The sequence below is a fragment of the Ovis canadensis genome, chromosome 3 (genome assembly GCF_042477335.2).
Source record: "Ovis canadensis isolate MfBH-ARS-UI-01 breed Bighorn chromosome 3, ARS-UI_OviCan_v2, whole genome shotgun sequence".
In the NCBI taxonomy this organism is placed as follows: domain Eukaryota; kingdom Metazoa; phylum Chordata; class Mammalia; order Artiodactyla; family Bovidae; genus Ovis; species Ovis canadensis.
In genome coordinates, this window is record NC_091247.1 from 171451958 (window position 1) to 171468645 (window position 16688).

Sequence of the window (16688 nt, forward strand, 5' to 3'; positions counted from 1 at the left end):
GGTAGTCTGAGGTGAAAGGTCATACTGCTATTTGGCGGCCATTTCTCTTAAAGGCCTGTGTGGTTACTTCAGTCCCGAGGGTCGCACGAGAGTTGCGTCGGCGGCGAGTATCCTGCAGCATTTCCCCACTCCCGCAGCAGTAGTCGCGATGGTAAGGAGAAAAAGAACGACCAGAGTTGCGCGTGAGAGAGAGCGAGGCTCGCCGGGCCTCGTGGTTGTTTCGCGCGTTTCTCATTCATCCGCGTGAGGCGCCGCGGGCCCGGTGGCCGGCCCCTTTCTCCCCGCCCTGGTTGTCTGAGGCGCCCTCCCTCCTTCCGAAGCCCTGTCTTTCCCTCCCTAGGAGTGCTCCTGCCTCCTTCCTCTTGGTTTGAATCCGAGCCTGAGGTGTTCTTGCTGCCTAGAGCCCGAGGTTGGGGTAAAGATAAAGCGACTTTTCACGTTCCACTTTACACACTCCAAAATCCTGTTTCGTCCAGTGATGTTGGGAGGCCCCACAGCCCTTTGGAATACCGAGCCCAGCCTTTGAGTATTCTCAAGTAAATTTGTTCATTTAGCAAATGTTTACTGAGCGCCTGCTACCTCCCAGGGCCTGGGCCAAGTAAAGTTCTAGGTGCTTGGAATGTAGGGTGAAAAGTATTGATGCGGACCGTGCTCTAGGTTAACTCTGTCGGTATGGGAGAAAGACATTAATCAAATAACGATAAATGTGTACTCTCAAGTAATGTTAAGTGCTGAGAAGGGCGCATACAGGGTACTGTGAAGGTACGTTAGAAGGGTGGTTACGATGTGCATCTCTTGGAGGAGGGATTTAACATGAAACCTAAGCGTTATGAGAATACAGCTCCTTAAAGAGGAGGAAGAAGTGTATCAGCGCCCAGCTCAGGGATCAGGAGCACAGGCTCTAAGGCCGAAAGGGAAACCTGACCAGTTGAAAGAATTGAGAGCAGGCTACAGCCGCTCGCAAGGATAGAGGATCTGAGATAATAGGGTCGGGCAAGACTTCTTAGGCCTTATGAGGGGTTCTGGATTCTACTCCCAAGTGCATTGGGAAGCCATTGAAGCATTTGAAGCAGAGATAAGATAAAAGTAATACTTGGCCTTGTGGCTGGTAAGTTGGAAAAAGACAAGAGTGAAAATTGGAGACCCACCGGAGATCACTGCGAATATGTTTATTCTAGAGGAGTTCAGTAGCCAGGTTTCTTGGTTCTTTTCCTCCTTTGAGCTGATGAGTGAGCAGATGAGGAAAGGAAATAAAGTCTGAATTAACTGGAGATACTATTGGTTTGCTGAATAAACAAGTTTAGGGATTGCCCATATGTAGGAGACACTGCAAGTCAAAGAGCCAATCCCAGCTCCTGGAATTCGAAGTGAAAAGCTGTGGAGCATGATCTGCCCCCTGCCTCCTTCTGTGGCCTCACACAGAACTAACTCCTATGTCCCAGAGAGCACCTTATTCACTATTCCCTCCTTTTACATAGGTAGCCCAGCCTGCCTAGATCAGCCCTTTTCCCTCTGGAAATACCTCTGATCCTTTAAAACAAAGGCACTACTTATTTCAGGCCATCTTCCCTTTGCTTTTAACCGGAGATTGTTTGGTATCCTTGTACGCAGCATATATCCTTTTACTACGTCGCAAAATAATTGTTTGTATGTTTTGACCCTCCCACTGTGGGCTTCATGAGAACAGGAACTGTCATCTGCTCTTTTTCCTTTTCCGCCTTTACCTTTGTTTCTTTGTGTCCTTGGAACAGTGAGTGATGTATATTAGGGATTCAGTGTTTCTTAAGTCAACAGTGAATACTTCTATAAGTTTTAATGGGTTGAAGATGAAATTGGCTGACTAGGTATTTTAATTTCTCTGAAGCTCTTCAACAAAAGTGAAAATTATGTAATAAAGTAAGAGGAAATCAAGAATGTGCTTCATTTGGACACCATAAAGTATTGGTGGTTTAATAAAGAAGAGAATTAATCAAATTGGGTTCTTTTTGTTGTTGTTCTTTATGCAGAGTTTGCCCCTCAACCCCAAGCCTTTCCTCAACGGATTAACAGGAAAGCCAGTAATGGTGAAGCTTAAATGGGGAATGGAGTACAAAGGCTACCTGGTGTCTGTAGATGGCTATATGAACATGCAGGTGAGCTGAAGAGTTAAAAAGATCATTAAGTTGTATTTATTTTTCTTCCCCTGACTCCTCAGAGGTTTAGTGTGACTTACACAGATATAATTAATATAACTGACAAACATAAAGCAAAATTCAGGAATAAAGTCAAGGCCAGGGAGGATGCTGTAACTGTGATCACTATGTGTGAGATTGGGCACAGGTTTCACTCGTAGTGTTTACAAGTAAGAGCTCAGACATTTGGTTCACAGTGCCATAAGACAAATACACTAGAGTGTACAGAAAAAGCACAAATTTTTGCAGCACTTAGTTCTGAGAGAAACTTTTCAATTGAAGCCTTTTGATGGATGCTAAATGTATAACATCAAAGTAATTTGATAAAAGCAATTCTTGAGGGAGAAAACAGACCGACTAAAGGAATTGGTGAACTGACTATGTGTCTATTAAATCGGCTACTGTAAATGTTTCAGCCAGGTTTTATACTTTATGGTTAATTGTGATTAAAAAATGTATAATGTAAAATTTACCATTTTAATCATTTTCAAGTGTGCAACTCAGCATTAACTACATTCACACTTTTGTGCATCCATCACCATTATCCATTTCAAGAGCTTTTTCATCATCCCAAAGTGAAACTCTATGCCCATCAAACAAGAACTTCCCATTCCCTCTGCCTCCTGGTAAACATTATTCTTTTTGTCTTTATCAGAGGTACTTCATATAAGTGGAATCTTACAATATTTGTCCTTTTGTATCTGGCTTATTTCATTCGGCATGGTGTTTCTAGGGTCCATCCATGTTGTAGCATGTATCAGAATTTCATCCCTTTTCATGGTTGAAGTAATGTTCCATTGTGTGTAGCAGTCCCTTAGTATCCTTGGGGCATTGGTTCCAGGACCTGCCTGGTATACTGAACTCCACAGATGCTTGGAGTCCATAGTTGGTTCTCCATATCGTGGTTCTGCATCAACTTGTCCATGCAGTTCAAACCTGTATTGTTCAAGGGTTGACTGTATATACCTCATTTTACTCATTCTTCTGTTGTTGAATATTTGAATTGTTTCCACCTTTTGACTATTTGTGAATAATGCAGTGAACATAGGTGCACATGTATCAGTTAAGAATCTATACTTTCAGTCTTTTGGGGTCTTATATCCAGAAGTGGAATTTCTGGATCATATGGTAATTCTTTAATTTTTTGAGGAACTGCCAGACTGTTTTCTGTAGCAGCTGTACCATTTTACATTCCACCAGCAATGTATGAGGGATCCAATTTCTTAATATCCTCACCAACGCTTGTTTTCTGTATTTAGAATAATAGTCATCCTAATAATGTGAAGTAGTATCTCATTGCTTTGATTTGCATCTCCGTAATGATCAGTGATGTTCAGACCTATTTATGTGCTTACTGGTTATTTACATATCTTGAAGAAAATGCCCATTCATGTCCTTTGGCCATTTTTAAATTTTTGTTGCTTAATTCTGGTAGTTTCCAGCCACTTTTTTGAAGAAAATATTTGAGGTTATATTTTCCTGAAGCACAGGTATTTATGTGACTGATTAATGACTGATGAATGAATCTTAAAGGGAACCTAGATAAGTGGTCAATCCAATCATGACTCCGTGTATTCTATACTGGTTATGTTTTTAGGTGAATTAAAGAAATGGCAACCCACTCCAGTACTCTTGCCTTGAAAATCCCATGGATAGAGGAGCTTGGTGCAGGCTACTATCCATGGGGTCGCAAAGAGTCGGGAACGACTGAGCAACTTCACTTTCACTAATAGGAGCACTGATAGGCTCAAAGCTGAGATTTTCTTTAATTTAGAGTTTACCACCTGAACAGACCGTGCTCAGGTGCCCAAAGTTCCTGGAAAATTACCTAAGCAGTAATCATTTACCAGAGCTATAGAAAAATTTGAAGACTATACCCATTGTGCTAAAAATGTTCCAGACATAGTGGTGATTAATTACATAAGTTTGTAAATATACCAAAAATCACTGACTTGTACACTTGAAGAGAATTTTATGGTATAAGAATGATATCTCATTAAAAGAAAGGAATAAAAAAATACCCATCAAATATTTGATTTTAGAAGTAATGTAGCTTTCTAGTGAACCAGCAAGAGTTATAAAATGTATCTCTGAGTAACTAACCACATTGGTGATGCTTTTTTGAGTTTGTTCACTGGCACGGAATATACGGTGAACAAAACAAAAGTTGCTCTCCTTAAGAAGTTTATGCTTTAGTGATGGAAGATGGTTATATAGTGTGATATCAGGTAATGGTAGATGCTTTGAAGAAAAGGAAAGCAGAAATGGAATAGAGTGACAAGAGTGTACAGTATTAGAAGGGTGAAGAATATCTGGTGGAAGTGAAAATCGCTCAGTCGTCCGACTCATTGACCCCGTGGACTATAGGCCATGGAATTCTCTTAGCCAAGATACTGGAGTGGGTGGCCTTTCCCTTCTCCAGGGGATCTTCCCAACCCAGGTATCGAACCCAGGTTTCCCACATTGCAGGCGGATTCTTTACCAGCTGAGCCACAAGGGAAGCTCAAGAATACTGTAGTAGGTAGCCTGTTCTTTCTCCAGCAGATCTTCCTGATTGAGGAATCGAACCAAGATCTCCCGCATTGCAGGTGGATTCTTTCCCAACTGAGCTATCAAGGAAGCCCTTTCTGGGAAAGAGCATCCCCATTTGAGGGAACAGCAAATTGCAAAGGCTGTGTGACAGAAACATGCTTTTTCTGTTCTAGGCTTGGCAAGAAGGCCAGGGCAGAGTGAGTTAATAAGAAGTTGGAGTGGTAGTCATGGAACGCCTTTTAAGTGATAATAAGACTTTTGGATTTAATTAAAATGTGATAATATACAAACAGCTCATACAGCTCAATATAAAAAAAAAAAATGGGCAGAATACCTAGACATTTCTCCAGAGAAAACATACAGATGGCTAACAGGCACATGAAAAGATGCTCAGCATCACTAATTATTAGAGAAATGCAAATCAGAACTACAGTGAGGTATCACCTCACACTGGTCAGAATTGCCATCATTTAAAAGTCTACAAATGATAAATACTGGAGAGGGTGTAGAGAAAAGGGAAGCTTCCTACACTATTGGTCAGGATGTAAATTGGTACATCCTCTATAGAGAATAGTATGGAGGGTCCTTAAGCTAAAATATAGAGTTACCATATGATCCAGTAATCCCACTCCTGGGCATATATATCCAGAGAAAACTAATTCAAAAAGATAAATGCACCCCAGGGTTAAGTCTTAAAAAGGAAAATGCAGAATCTAAAAAAATGATACAAATGAACATGTTTACATAACAGACTCAGAGACATGGAAAACAAACCTTTGGTTACTAAAGGGAAGGATGAAGAGGGATAAATTGGGAATTTGGGATTAACAGATACACACTACTATATGTAAAATAGATAAATAAGGATTTCATGTATAGCACAGGGAACTAAAACTACCCTGTATCTTGTAGTAACCTATAATGGAAAAGAATCTGAAAAATGTAACTGAATCATCTTGCTGTACACTCAAAACTAGCACAGTAATGTAAATCAGCTATAGTTCAACTTAAAAAAAAATGTGGTAGAAGGCCTTTGAAGCATCATTGTATATTTAGAGGCTAGTTAAATGTTGGTGAACATCTGCTGGAAATAATCACTTAAAAGAAAAGCTGGTTGATCTTTTGCATAGAAAACTAATTGTCAGCAGTAATTTCAGGCAAAACCATATTATTTTTGTTGTCTAGGAGAAGGAATAGTATCCAGTAGCATTATTGATTAACGTGTTTTAACTGCTTTATCTAATATCCTTTCTAAGCCCTGTTTTTCTTTCCCTTTGCCCACTTACCTAGTTAATGATCGAAATTTGCCTGTTTCCTTTCCTCTTCATTTCTTTTCTGAGTCCCAGTAGCACTGATTGTGATTTTTTTTTAATTCACAAGTAAAGTTTATTAACTATATGTAGAAGGAAAGCTAAACATTTTGATGTAAAGTTAGAAATAATAGAGTTCTCTAAAGTAACCATAAAGGTCACTCTTAATTATTTAACCTCTTCTTAAGAACTTTTTTTTTCCTGTTTGGTAGCACATATTAAAAAAAAATCCTTATTCAGTTCTTTAGTTTGGTTGTCGAATAATATAAGAGTATTTGGCATTTTAATCATAGCTTTTATACCCATTGGGTTCCTCAGTATGACTGATACAATGTTGTTACTCCAAGAAAAGTTACTGTCTAGTTCTTTAGAATTATTAAGGCTTATTCATAAATTGGAGACTTCTTGACATGTTAATGTTTAATAGAAATATACATCACTGAGAGATTTTAAAAATTGTGTTGAAACAAGCTTTATTATGTATTAGTTCTACATCCATCAATGTTAACTTAATGTTTGACATGAAACCAAAAAGGACTACAGTAGTATTGGAAAGCTAATCTAATTATTGTAGATAAATGTACATCATTGGTACAGAAAGGTCTCAATTAATAAGTTCTCTCACCAGTATTAGGTATATAATACTGTTTTCCTCGGTATGATAATACATTTTCTTCTTATTTAAAGCTTGCAAACACAGAAGAATACATAGATGGAGCATTGTCTGGACATCTGGGTGAAGTTTTAATAAGGTAACAATGTCAGTAGTATATATAAGGAATTGGTGATGAGCATTAGAAATACATGTTTAAATAAACTTGATGCCTTAGTCTCAGGCTTATTTTTTTTCTAACTACTATTAATTTAGAATAATATGCTACAACTAGACTTCAAGAGTCTTGAAATTGTTAAACTTGTCAAAGCAGATTTAAATACTTTGGAGCTGTTCACTCTTAAGGTTATCCTAGTGTGGCTATTAAACTTTGTAGCTCTTAACTGTGCCTTTTTCAGTGGTTTTCGTTGCAAGAACTTGATTTTTGGGTGGGTCTGTCTGCTGTTAGGTATTTGTAGTATACTTACATTCTAGAACTAGGTTCACACCTCTAAATTCTATTCATTTTAAAAACCACGTATAAAAATAGTACCATGTGCTCTGTAACAACCAAAGGTAAATATTTTTAAAAGAGAAATGTGTTGTAATTTTAGCATTAATATTTTTGTAATGAAAAAATCTATTATTAGTAATAATTCAGATCTTACATGGTTTCTTGTTGAAACAACAAAATGGTGTCTTTCTGTTTACAGGTGTAATAATGTGCTTTATATCAGGGGTGTTGAAGAAGAAGAAGAAGATGGGGAAATGAGAGAATAGCATCTTTTGGGGGGAATTTTTTTATATATATTTGTAGACAATAAAAATCTGTTTGGTTTTCAGTTTGACTGTGAGCGGCTATTCATATTCAGATACTTACTTGCATATTCAGATGAAACAGTTCAAAGATTATTGACAGAACTAATGCTTTAAAAGCCACCCAACTTTATTCAAGTTTGTTTTCATGTAAACCCAATGCTGTATTTTTTTCCTATGAGAGAAATTTATTTATACGCTTTATAAATGTTTGTGAAAGTGAATTTCAGTCCTTGAAATTGTATATAACCGAGACCTTTTAAAGTTATTTTTGAGCCACTTTTGACATATATAAAGTTAAATATTTTCTTAGAATTCATATAGATTGTGTTATTTTACTCAGTAGTCAATAAATTACACGTTAACACTATATCAGCATAAGCTAAATGATATATACATTACAGCTAAAATTGAAACACCACCTGAAAATTAAAATAGTTTGAGTATAGAACACAACAGAAATTGTGAAATCAAATGTAAGCTAAAGGCATATGGTTTGTTCACATAAGAGAATTAAGTTTTCTGAACAGAACACCTTAATATGAATTAGAAATCAGTCTTAAGGTTGGTTATGTTCAGACCACATAATCTAGTGGTTTTAAGTTTTAAACTCCTCAAGATCAGTATTTTAGAGTTGTACATTGTTAAAATGTATACTTCATGGTGATAAAACGTATATTATGAACTTTCCTGTGGATCAGTTGAAAAAAATTACTTAAAGTCTCATGTTGTCAGAATGCCATTATTGTTCTTTAAATGGTCATTCGCCATATAGTTACGTTAACAAAGTAGCTCTGGATGTGTATCCCCAACTGGGACAACAGAAGGTATAAATGTTTAGCTGTATACAATAATGGTTAGGATATGGATAATAAAAGTCTTCAACAAAATAATGTAATTCTCATTTCCAATCATAAGGGTCTTTTAGAATAAGGGCCTGTCTTCTGAAATTGGTTAGGCCTGTATGTGTGGCAGAATATTGCCATGACTGAAAAGCAAAATCTACAGAATATGCCTAAGGCATTCTGGTAATAAATGTCTTACTGCTCCTGTTCAAGTGAAAAAATACTCTTCCTCCAAGGATTTCGTTCTTGTATCCTTGACTAAAAGTAGTTCATGTTTGTTACCAGATGGAGGTTTTGAACGGTAGATAAGTTGTCTTCCCTGCTGAAACAAAAGAAAAAAACCAATATTTTTCATGTAACCATTATCTATTGAAGTATAACCCCAGAATACTAATTATTAACTTGATTTTCCCAAAGAATAATATACTTTAAAATAATCCAGTTACAAAGAGATTGATGACTAATGGATGTGCAAACGCAGGCAGAGTTAAGTAGTAAATGGAGTACCATGGTATGCAGAAGACAGAGCAGTTAGGTGTTATGGGGAAATGGGAGGGTGTAGATAAAGTCATCAAATAGCTTGTGTTTGAGATATGGTAAGCCATGTTTGAGGCCAACACTTCATTTCTCAGTCACCACCAGTAGGAGGAGTAGCTAGTTTCTCTGGTTAGAAGTGATACTTTCCTCTGAGCAACAGTTAACCAGCATTTAAAATCCTGTTAATAACTTGAGAAAACCACGTATTATCTTCTTGAGCACTCACAATCCTGTTGGCTTTTGGTGGTGTTCCAACCAGGAGAGGCTTAGGGACACCCTGAATCATATCTATTTATTCTCTCTGGGGCATATACTCAACTTAGGTCATACTAATTTTTCTCTTTGAATCTTTTCTCTCCCTTTTGTTTATTTTTGTTTTGTCTTTATATCTGAATTTGTTGTCAATTAAAAGGATAAAAAACTATTCTGTTGGACGTGAAATTTGATGGGACATCTCCATTGTGTCTCAAACGAGGCACCAACCATGTGTGTGACCATCCCTGCATTGCAGTATATTTGACATTCCTGGCTCCCGGGAACTAAATAGCACTGGCAGTCCTCTCCTTCATTATAACAACAAAAATGTCCTTGGAGGACCAGAATCCTTGAATTCCTTTTCTAATGTCAGATTCCCTTACCTCCCCACCCTGCACCAATCTCCTTTGATAACCTTGGTTATTAATTTCTGCCTGAGAACATTGCCAGCAGTGAAGTGTTCTGAGTAAAAACCTCTTTCAGAGGTCTTCATATATTGTTGACTTAGCTTTTTTTTTTTTTTTTTTCAGTTTTCCACCAGATTCAGTTTGCAGTCTCATTTTTAGTCTGTTAACTCAGTAAGCATTTATTGACTGTGCATTGTGTGCCAGGCATTGGGGATACAAAGGTCATAACTCATTATTGGTCATTTTAACTTGGTGGGCTAAGTAAATAATAGTTTATACATGTAGCAGGGTGTTAACTAGCTAATTATCTCTTGGAAGAAGAGGACAAGTCAGATCCTCATAGGCAGAGTTGAACTAGGTAAGTACAGACCCTTTTAAAAAATAAACACTAATTTAAATGAAAATAATTAAACTTAGTACATATTAACAGCTACCGTACTTCAGAGCTTTTAAGTACTTCAGTGGCTGGTTGTGAGGTGCATAATATGCGTTAGCTATGACTGGTTAGAATCAGTGTCCACATTAGTTCTGCAGATAACTATGAAATTGCCTCCCTGCAATATGATTTCAGACTCAAACTCAAAGCAGGAAGAGAGGCATAGAGAAACAAAAGGCCGTTTATACCCAGGGTGAGTAATAGACCACATGTACTTGGAGACTGCCCCATCCTAAACTTCTTATTGAACAGGTAATATTGAAATATGAAGAACCTTGGCTTCTGCTTAGATTCTGCTGCTAAATCTGAAGTGACTCTGGGTAAATTATTTTAACTTCAGCTATAAATCTCATTATTTTCACAATGTGAGGATTAAAACACTCAGTTATAAATAATCCACTATTATTTTTGTGTTTCTCTAGTTTCATGTACCTGGAGCTAAAGAGGCAAGGGAGAAGTTTTCTTTAAAAAAAGTGAGTTTAATGGAAAACTGTAGACCCAATAGTTTGAATTATTCTAAAAATAACAAGGAACCAGAGAGATCAGTTGAAACTATCAGCAGACTTACTGAAGTTTAACCTGAATAAATTAGATGAGTTAGGTATTTTGTTTTTACATTATAGGAGCCCTCACACATTGATGTAGCTGGACCTATTAATATTAACAATAAAACACAGACCTTCTTTTTCTTTGGTTGTGCTACTGCTCTTTCCAGGGCAGCTTTTAGCCTTTCTTCCTGGTGTTTCTGTTTCTCTCTCATTTTCTCTTCACGCAACCTGTCAAAAGAGGAAGACATTGTTCTAACTATAAATTCCAGTCAGAAAGATCTACATCAATACTATTTGATAAAGAATTACCTAAATATTGTTAAGTCTCCTTTAAGGTTAAATGAAAATAATACTTCATCTTCCCACATAATTGTGGGTTTTGAATATTCAGGTGAAATTTCAACAACAAACCCTGTTTATGTTGAAATGGGAAGAAAGTGCATGTCACTGTTTTGGAAGAAGCAAAATCTACCCAGATCTTGGTCCAAAACAAGCACCTCAACAGAGCCCTCATCATTTCATTTGCAGTTCAGTACTATTAATCTGTATGATGGCCACTTGAATTATTGATAGTTTCCAGTTATTTTCCCCTCTTTAAACCTTTTTATTGAAGTATAACATGCAGAAAAGTATACAAGTCACAAGTGTATAGTCCAATTGATAACCACAAAAATATATTTTCCAATAAATCTCTTTGAATGTTATCCTCAAATTAAGGCCAAGAAATACTATTTGTCTTTGTTCTCTTTAGGGTTGTTGTGAGGATAAAATTAAATGAGATATGCACACTGTCTAGTCCACTGCCTATTGCAGAATAACCACTTGCCAAGAGACTATTTTACGGATGTATGTAATTATCAATGTAATAGTCACTGAACATTTTTAATGCAAAATTAGGTATTCTGTTAGGTGCCTCCAAACCATGGGGGAAAATCCACTAAAATTCTTTTGATCAAAATGATAATTGGGATTAGGTTCATATATTAATCTCACTGCTAGAAATAGTTGTAATTATATGTTAGTGAGACTATATTTTCTACTGTAAAACATGCAAATGTTCTTAGTGTAAGTGAAAGGTCATCTTGTGGAAGGAGTAATTTCTCACAGTTTCTTTAAAATGTGCTTCATATTCAACAAAATCTCATCAGGATCACCTCAATATATTCTAGTCTTTGTTTTTATGTGGGGGGAACAATATCCCCAAACCCCAGTAAAGTGGTAAGCAATAACAAAGTATCTAATATGAATGTCTGCTATTAGAGTACTTTCTGTATGCCAAGCAACAACCGTATGAGAGAAGTGTCATTATTGCCATTTTACAGGTAAGGAAACTTACCTGTTGTCAGGAACCAAGGAAAAACCCTCACTATCTAGCTCTTTCAAACAATTTCTTCACAGATTAAATCTCCCTGTAGTTTTCCAATTAAGGAAATTCTAGTCTTAGGCCCTTTCACCATAAGTATGATTCTCCTTCCACATGATAATCCTTTGAATATTATAAGTAGGGAATATTCACTCTGAAAACTCACTTTTTTTCAGACTGGAAGGACCCCTTGCTCATCTGAAACTTATGTCATTTGTCCCTGGTGAACTCTTTCCTTCACAGTGCTCATTTTATCATTGGTAATGACATTTATTTCATATTGATGAATATATCTCCATACTAAATAATAGGTCTATGAGGACAGCAGGTCTGAGTTTGATTCCAGTGTCTGTATGGCATATAATAGAGACTTGCCGTATAACAGACTTGCCTAATATTTAAGTCTTTTATTACATGTATATCATGACAGTGACTGTACCTTTGCCGTCGTTCTTTCTGTTTCATCCTCTCAATTGCCTCCACATTTTCTTTGGGAATGGAGTCAATGAGATCACTCAATTCTACCAGGCGAGTCTCTACTTTTACCAGCTTTTGAACTGGGTTGAGGCTTCCAACCTCAGCATCTCCAATGCAGACTTTGTATACTTGGTTAATTTTTTTACTAAGAGAGTCTATCAGTTTTTCCTGAGATTAAAAAGAAAAAGAGAGCAGAAAACATCTCATTACTATTTGCTTGTTCATTCAATAAATGTAAAATTCCCTTTTACTATATTGTAATAAAAGGCTTTTATTAATATGTTCTACTAAATACTTCCTTTTTTTAAAAGAAAAACTTTAATACAACATTAGAACAGTGAAAAAAAATGCAGCAGTCAATTTATGTCTTAATTTATAGTCAGAGCAGGCTTCCCTGCTGGTTCAGGGAGAAAACTCGCCACAGTGTGGGAGACGTGGGTTCAATCCCTGGGTCTGGGAGATCCCCTGGAGAAGGGCATGGCAGCCCTCTCTAGTGCTCTTGCATGGAGAATCCCAGTGAACAGAGGAGCCTGGTGGACTGCAGTCCATGGGGTCGCAAAGAGTCAGACACGACTGACCGACTAAGCACAGCACATAGAGCATTACTATAACAACACCCTGGATTATTTCTTTAAAAATATTTCAGTCTAGGTATAAAATAATTTAATAGGATGCTTGAATGTTTTTGTGTATCATTGCCATTCAAGGAGACACTACATAAACATTTAAATCCTTTTTTTTTCCCCACTCCAGTGCATCTCCTAGCAACTGTATGTGAACTCCCTTTTTTGTGCTTACTGTAATAACTGGCTTCCCTGGTGGCTCAGAGGTTAAAGCGTCTGCCTGCAATGCGGGAGACCTGGGTTCGATCCCTGGGTTGGGAAGATCCCCTGGAGAAGGAAATGTCAACCCACTCCAATATTCTTGTCTGGAGAATCCCATGGACAGAGCCTGGTGGGCTATAGTCCAAGGGGTCGCAAAAAGTAACTATATGCATATGACACCACCCTTATGGCAGAAAGTGAAGAGGAACTAAAAAGCCTCTTGATGAAAGTAAAAGAGGAGAGTAAAAAAGTTGGCTTAAACCTCAACATTCAGAAAACGAAGATCATGGCATCCGGTCCCATCACTTCATGGCAAATAGATGGGGAAACAGTGGAAACAGTGTCGGACTTTATTTTGGGGGGCTCCAAAATCACTGCAGATGGTGATTGCAGCCATGAAATTAAAAGACACTTAACTCCTTGGAAGAAAAGTTATGACCAACCTCGATAGTATATTCAAAAGCAGAGACATTACTTTGCCGACTAAGGTCTGTCTCGTCAAGGCTATGGTTTTTCCAGTAGTCATGTATGGATGTGAGAATTGGACTGTGAAGAAGGCTGAGCACGGAAGAATTGATGCTTTTGAACTGTGGTGTTGGAGAAGACTCTTGAGAGTCCCTTGGACTGCAAGGAGATCCAACCAGTCCATTCTGAAGGAGATCAGCCCTGGGATTTCTTTGGAAGGACTGATGCTAAAGCTGAAACTCCAGTACTTTGGCCACCTCATGTGAAGAGATGACTCATTGGAAAAGACTTTGATGCTGGGAGGGATTAGGGGCAGGAGAAGAAGGGGACGACAGAGGATGAGATGGCTGGATGGCATCACTGGCTCGATGGACGTGAGTCTGAGTGAACTCCGGGAGTTGGTGATGGACAGGGGGGCCTGGCGTGCTGCGATTCATGGGGTCGCAAAGAGTCGGACATGACTGAGCAACTGAACTGAACACTATAATGCTGTCTGACAGTTATTTGCATACATGTCTTATTGTCCCTTATAGACTGTAAGCATCTGGAAGGCAGGAGCTATTTCTTATGTTTATACTTATATCTAAAGTAGCACCTTGCATGTAACTATGCACTTAATAAATGTTTGCTGAATAAATGAATGCATTCTCTCAGAGGGGAAAAAAAGTTACAAGCAAACAGCTTCCCAGGCTGGCTTACAAAACATTTTGAGTTTTCATTCTCTCCATCTGGAAGTCATTCCAGTATTCTACTCTAAGCGGAGGCTTAGGCCACACCTTGCTGATCCCTGTACCTGGCCACTGCGCCGTTTTAACTGTTGGTAGAGATGTTCGAGCTTGTAGGTAACATGTTTCGGGACCGTAAGAAAACTCTCTTTCTGTGTTTCCACTGTATACCCAGCATTCGCAGATAAAAGGATCTCAATAAACTTCTGGGCAAAGTAAATCGTTCTCCTGGTAGAATCCTGCCCCTATTCCTGCTTCTGCTCAATAAGATGAGAATCACCATAAAGCCAAGGACAAATAATACTCAAGATAGATGTGGCTCCAGGAGCCATGGGAAACCCCTCCTGAAACCACAGACTCGTTACAGAGCTACCAACACTTAATTACAAATCAAGATCTGTTACCAATAGTTTACTTCAAACAGCTTGTCTCTCCCATCTAGTTTAACAAGCTTTCCGATGGTCCTATTTACTATAAAGCCCCCTTTCTTTCCTCCTACAGTAACACTTACTGTAGTCCCTATTTATATTCAAAATATGATTTTAGGAAGTTTGGAGAAATACCTATGAAATGAAAAAAAAAAAAAGTCCTGTTTGCCGTAAAGCTCCTTTTTTCTCCCCCTGGGTCAGGAAGATCCCCTGGAGAAGGAAATGGCAACCCACTCCAGTATTCTTACATGGGAAAGAAAGAATGGACAAAGAAAGGATCCTGGCAGGCTACAGTCCATGGGATCGCAAAAAGACTAGTGACTGATCAACAAGACAGACAAATTTATGGAGAGAGAAAGGAGAACAGAGGTTACCAGAAGCTGGAAGGAGGGAGAATGGGGAATTATTGTTTAATGGGTACAGAGTTTCTATTTGGGATGATGGAAAAGTCCTAAAATAGTGGTGATGATTATGCAGCATTGCAAATATAATTAATGCCACTGAATTGTACATTTGAAATGGTTAAATGGTCAATTATGTATTTTTGAACCACAGTTTTTTTTTAAGGTATAAAGACAGCATTGAAGAGCTGAAAGGTAGCTATCATCACCCTTTGTGCTCTAGCAGTGCAAAACCCCATCCCTTCCTTCCTTGGTGTTACACCACATAAGAAATGTGGATTGTGACTGGAGCCATAAACAGGTTTGTCTTTGTAACCCTGCCTGCTTATGGTAAGGGAGCACAGTCATCTTCTGATAGAGTCCCTTTAAATCTACCCCTGTTTGAAAATCAAGTTCATAACTATAATTGTGATATTAATCTTATATATGAGTTTTGAATTTTTATTTCATTCAAGATTTTACAAGGAAACCAATGCTACTACTGCTGCTGCTAAGTCACTTCAGTCGTGTCCGACTCTGTGCGACCCCATAGACGGCAGCCCACCAGGCTCCCCCATCCCTGGGATTCTCTAGGCAAGAATACTGGAGTGAGTTGCCATTTCCTTCTCCAATGCATGAAAGTGAAAAATCGAAGTGAAGTCGCTCAGTCGTGTCCAACTCTTTGCGACCCCATGGACTGCAGCCTACCAGGGAAAATCCATGGGATTTTCCAGGCAAGAGTGCTGGAGTGGGGTGCCATTGCCTTCTCCAAAACCAATGCTAGCTGGAGTTTATTATGGGTCTTAAAACTAGCCTGATCATTCATTCAACAAACATTTATGGAGCACCTGCTTTATGAGGTTTCTAAACTGAGCTGAAGAGAAGGGTAAGACAAGCTTTGCCCTAGTGTTTGCATCCAGCTGGGAGAGACCTGCATGCAAACAGGTAAGCACACTAGTCTGTGTCACAGGTGCTCTGGTGATAGATCTCTGCAGACCCCAAAGGGGCCACAACCTATTACAAGCTCAGTGTTGGGAAGATACTCCATTCAGTGCTGATTCAGTGCTTCCTGTCTTCATTATTTGCCCTTGAAATTAATACCAAAACGATCACAGACAGTGAACTACTTCATATGTATAGTCATGTGTATACTGACTAAAACAAATATATTTATAGGTGGGGAAATCTCAGCATCACACTTGGTAGCCTTTTAAGAGAGTACCAATGATAATTGAATGTTTTCTATCTACTGTGTAAGTTGGCTATTACATATTGACAAGGTAATTTCCAAGCAGGTTTTCAGCCTCTGTCATCAACCTGGGACTTGTGGTTTGCTTTAATCCTCCTATTCCAATGCTTAAGACACAGGGAATGCAGAGTCTTATTATCATGAGCCAAAATAAAATTACTGCAGGCAAAGAATGATTACCTGAGCATCTGAGTTATATTCTCCAAAACTAAATAGCCTGGACCTTAATTCCAACTCTGCTGCTTTTTCTTCTTCTCTTACACAGTTGGCCTTGAGCAATTCCTTGTGTTCCAAAAGAAACTCTATGTTGGTATTTCTAGTGCAAAGA

The 16688-nt window shown here is 38.2% G+C and overlaps 2 protein-coding genes and 1 long non-coding RNA gene across 3 annotated transcripts in view; 2 read left to right on the forward strand and 1 right to left on the reverse strand.

The window, feature by feature from the left end:
- Positions 1–7447, forward strand: SNRPF (small nuclear ribonucleoprotein polypeptide F). The gene is made up of 4 exons (XM_069585103.1): positions 1–151; positions 2007–2132; positions 6701–6765; positions 7319–7447. Exons 1-4 carry the CDS (start codon positions 149–151, stop codon positions 7383–7385), a joined length of 261 nt encoding a protein of 86 aa, XP_069441204.1. The 5' UTR covers positions 1–148; the 3' UTR covers positions 7386–7447.
- A 67-nt stretch (positions 7448–7514) lies between these two features.
- Positions 7515–16688, reverse strand: part of CCDC38 (coiled-coil domain containing 38) — a 34544-nt gene continuing 25370 nt past the window's right edge. Inside the window, exons 13-16 of the mRNA XM_069585099.1 lie at positions 16541–16676; positions 12252–12457; positions 10581–10677; positions 7515–8585 (exon numbers count right to left, since the gene is read on the reverse strand). Coding sequence (XP_069441200.1) covers positions 8475–8585; positions 10581–10677; positions 12252–12457; positions 16541–16676 — 550 coding nt within the window. The 3' untranslated portion in view covers positions 7515–8474. The remainder of the gene's footprint in view (positions 8586–10580; positions 10678–12251; positions 12458–16540; positions 16677–16688) is intronic.
- LOC138437564 (uncharacterized) lies at positions 11100–14523 on the forward strand. Its single transcript, XR_011256024.1, has 2 exons — positions 11100–12072; positions 13043–14523. It is a non-coding gene; the product is annotated as an uncharacterized lncRNA (long non-coding RNA).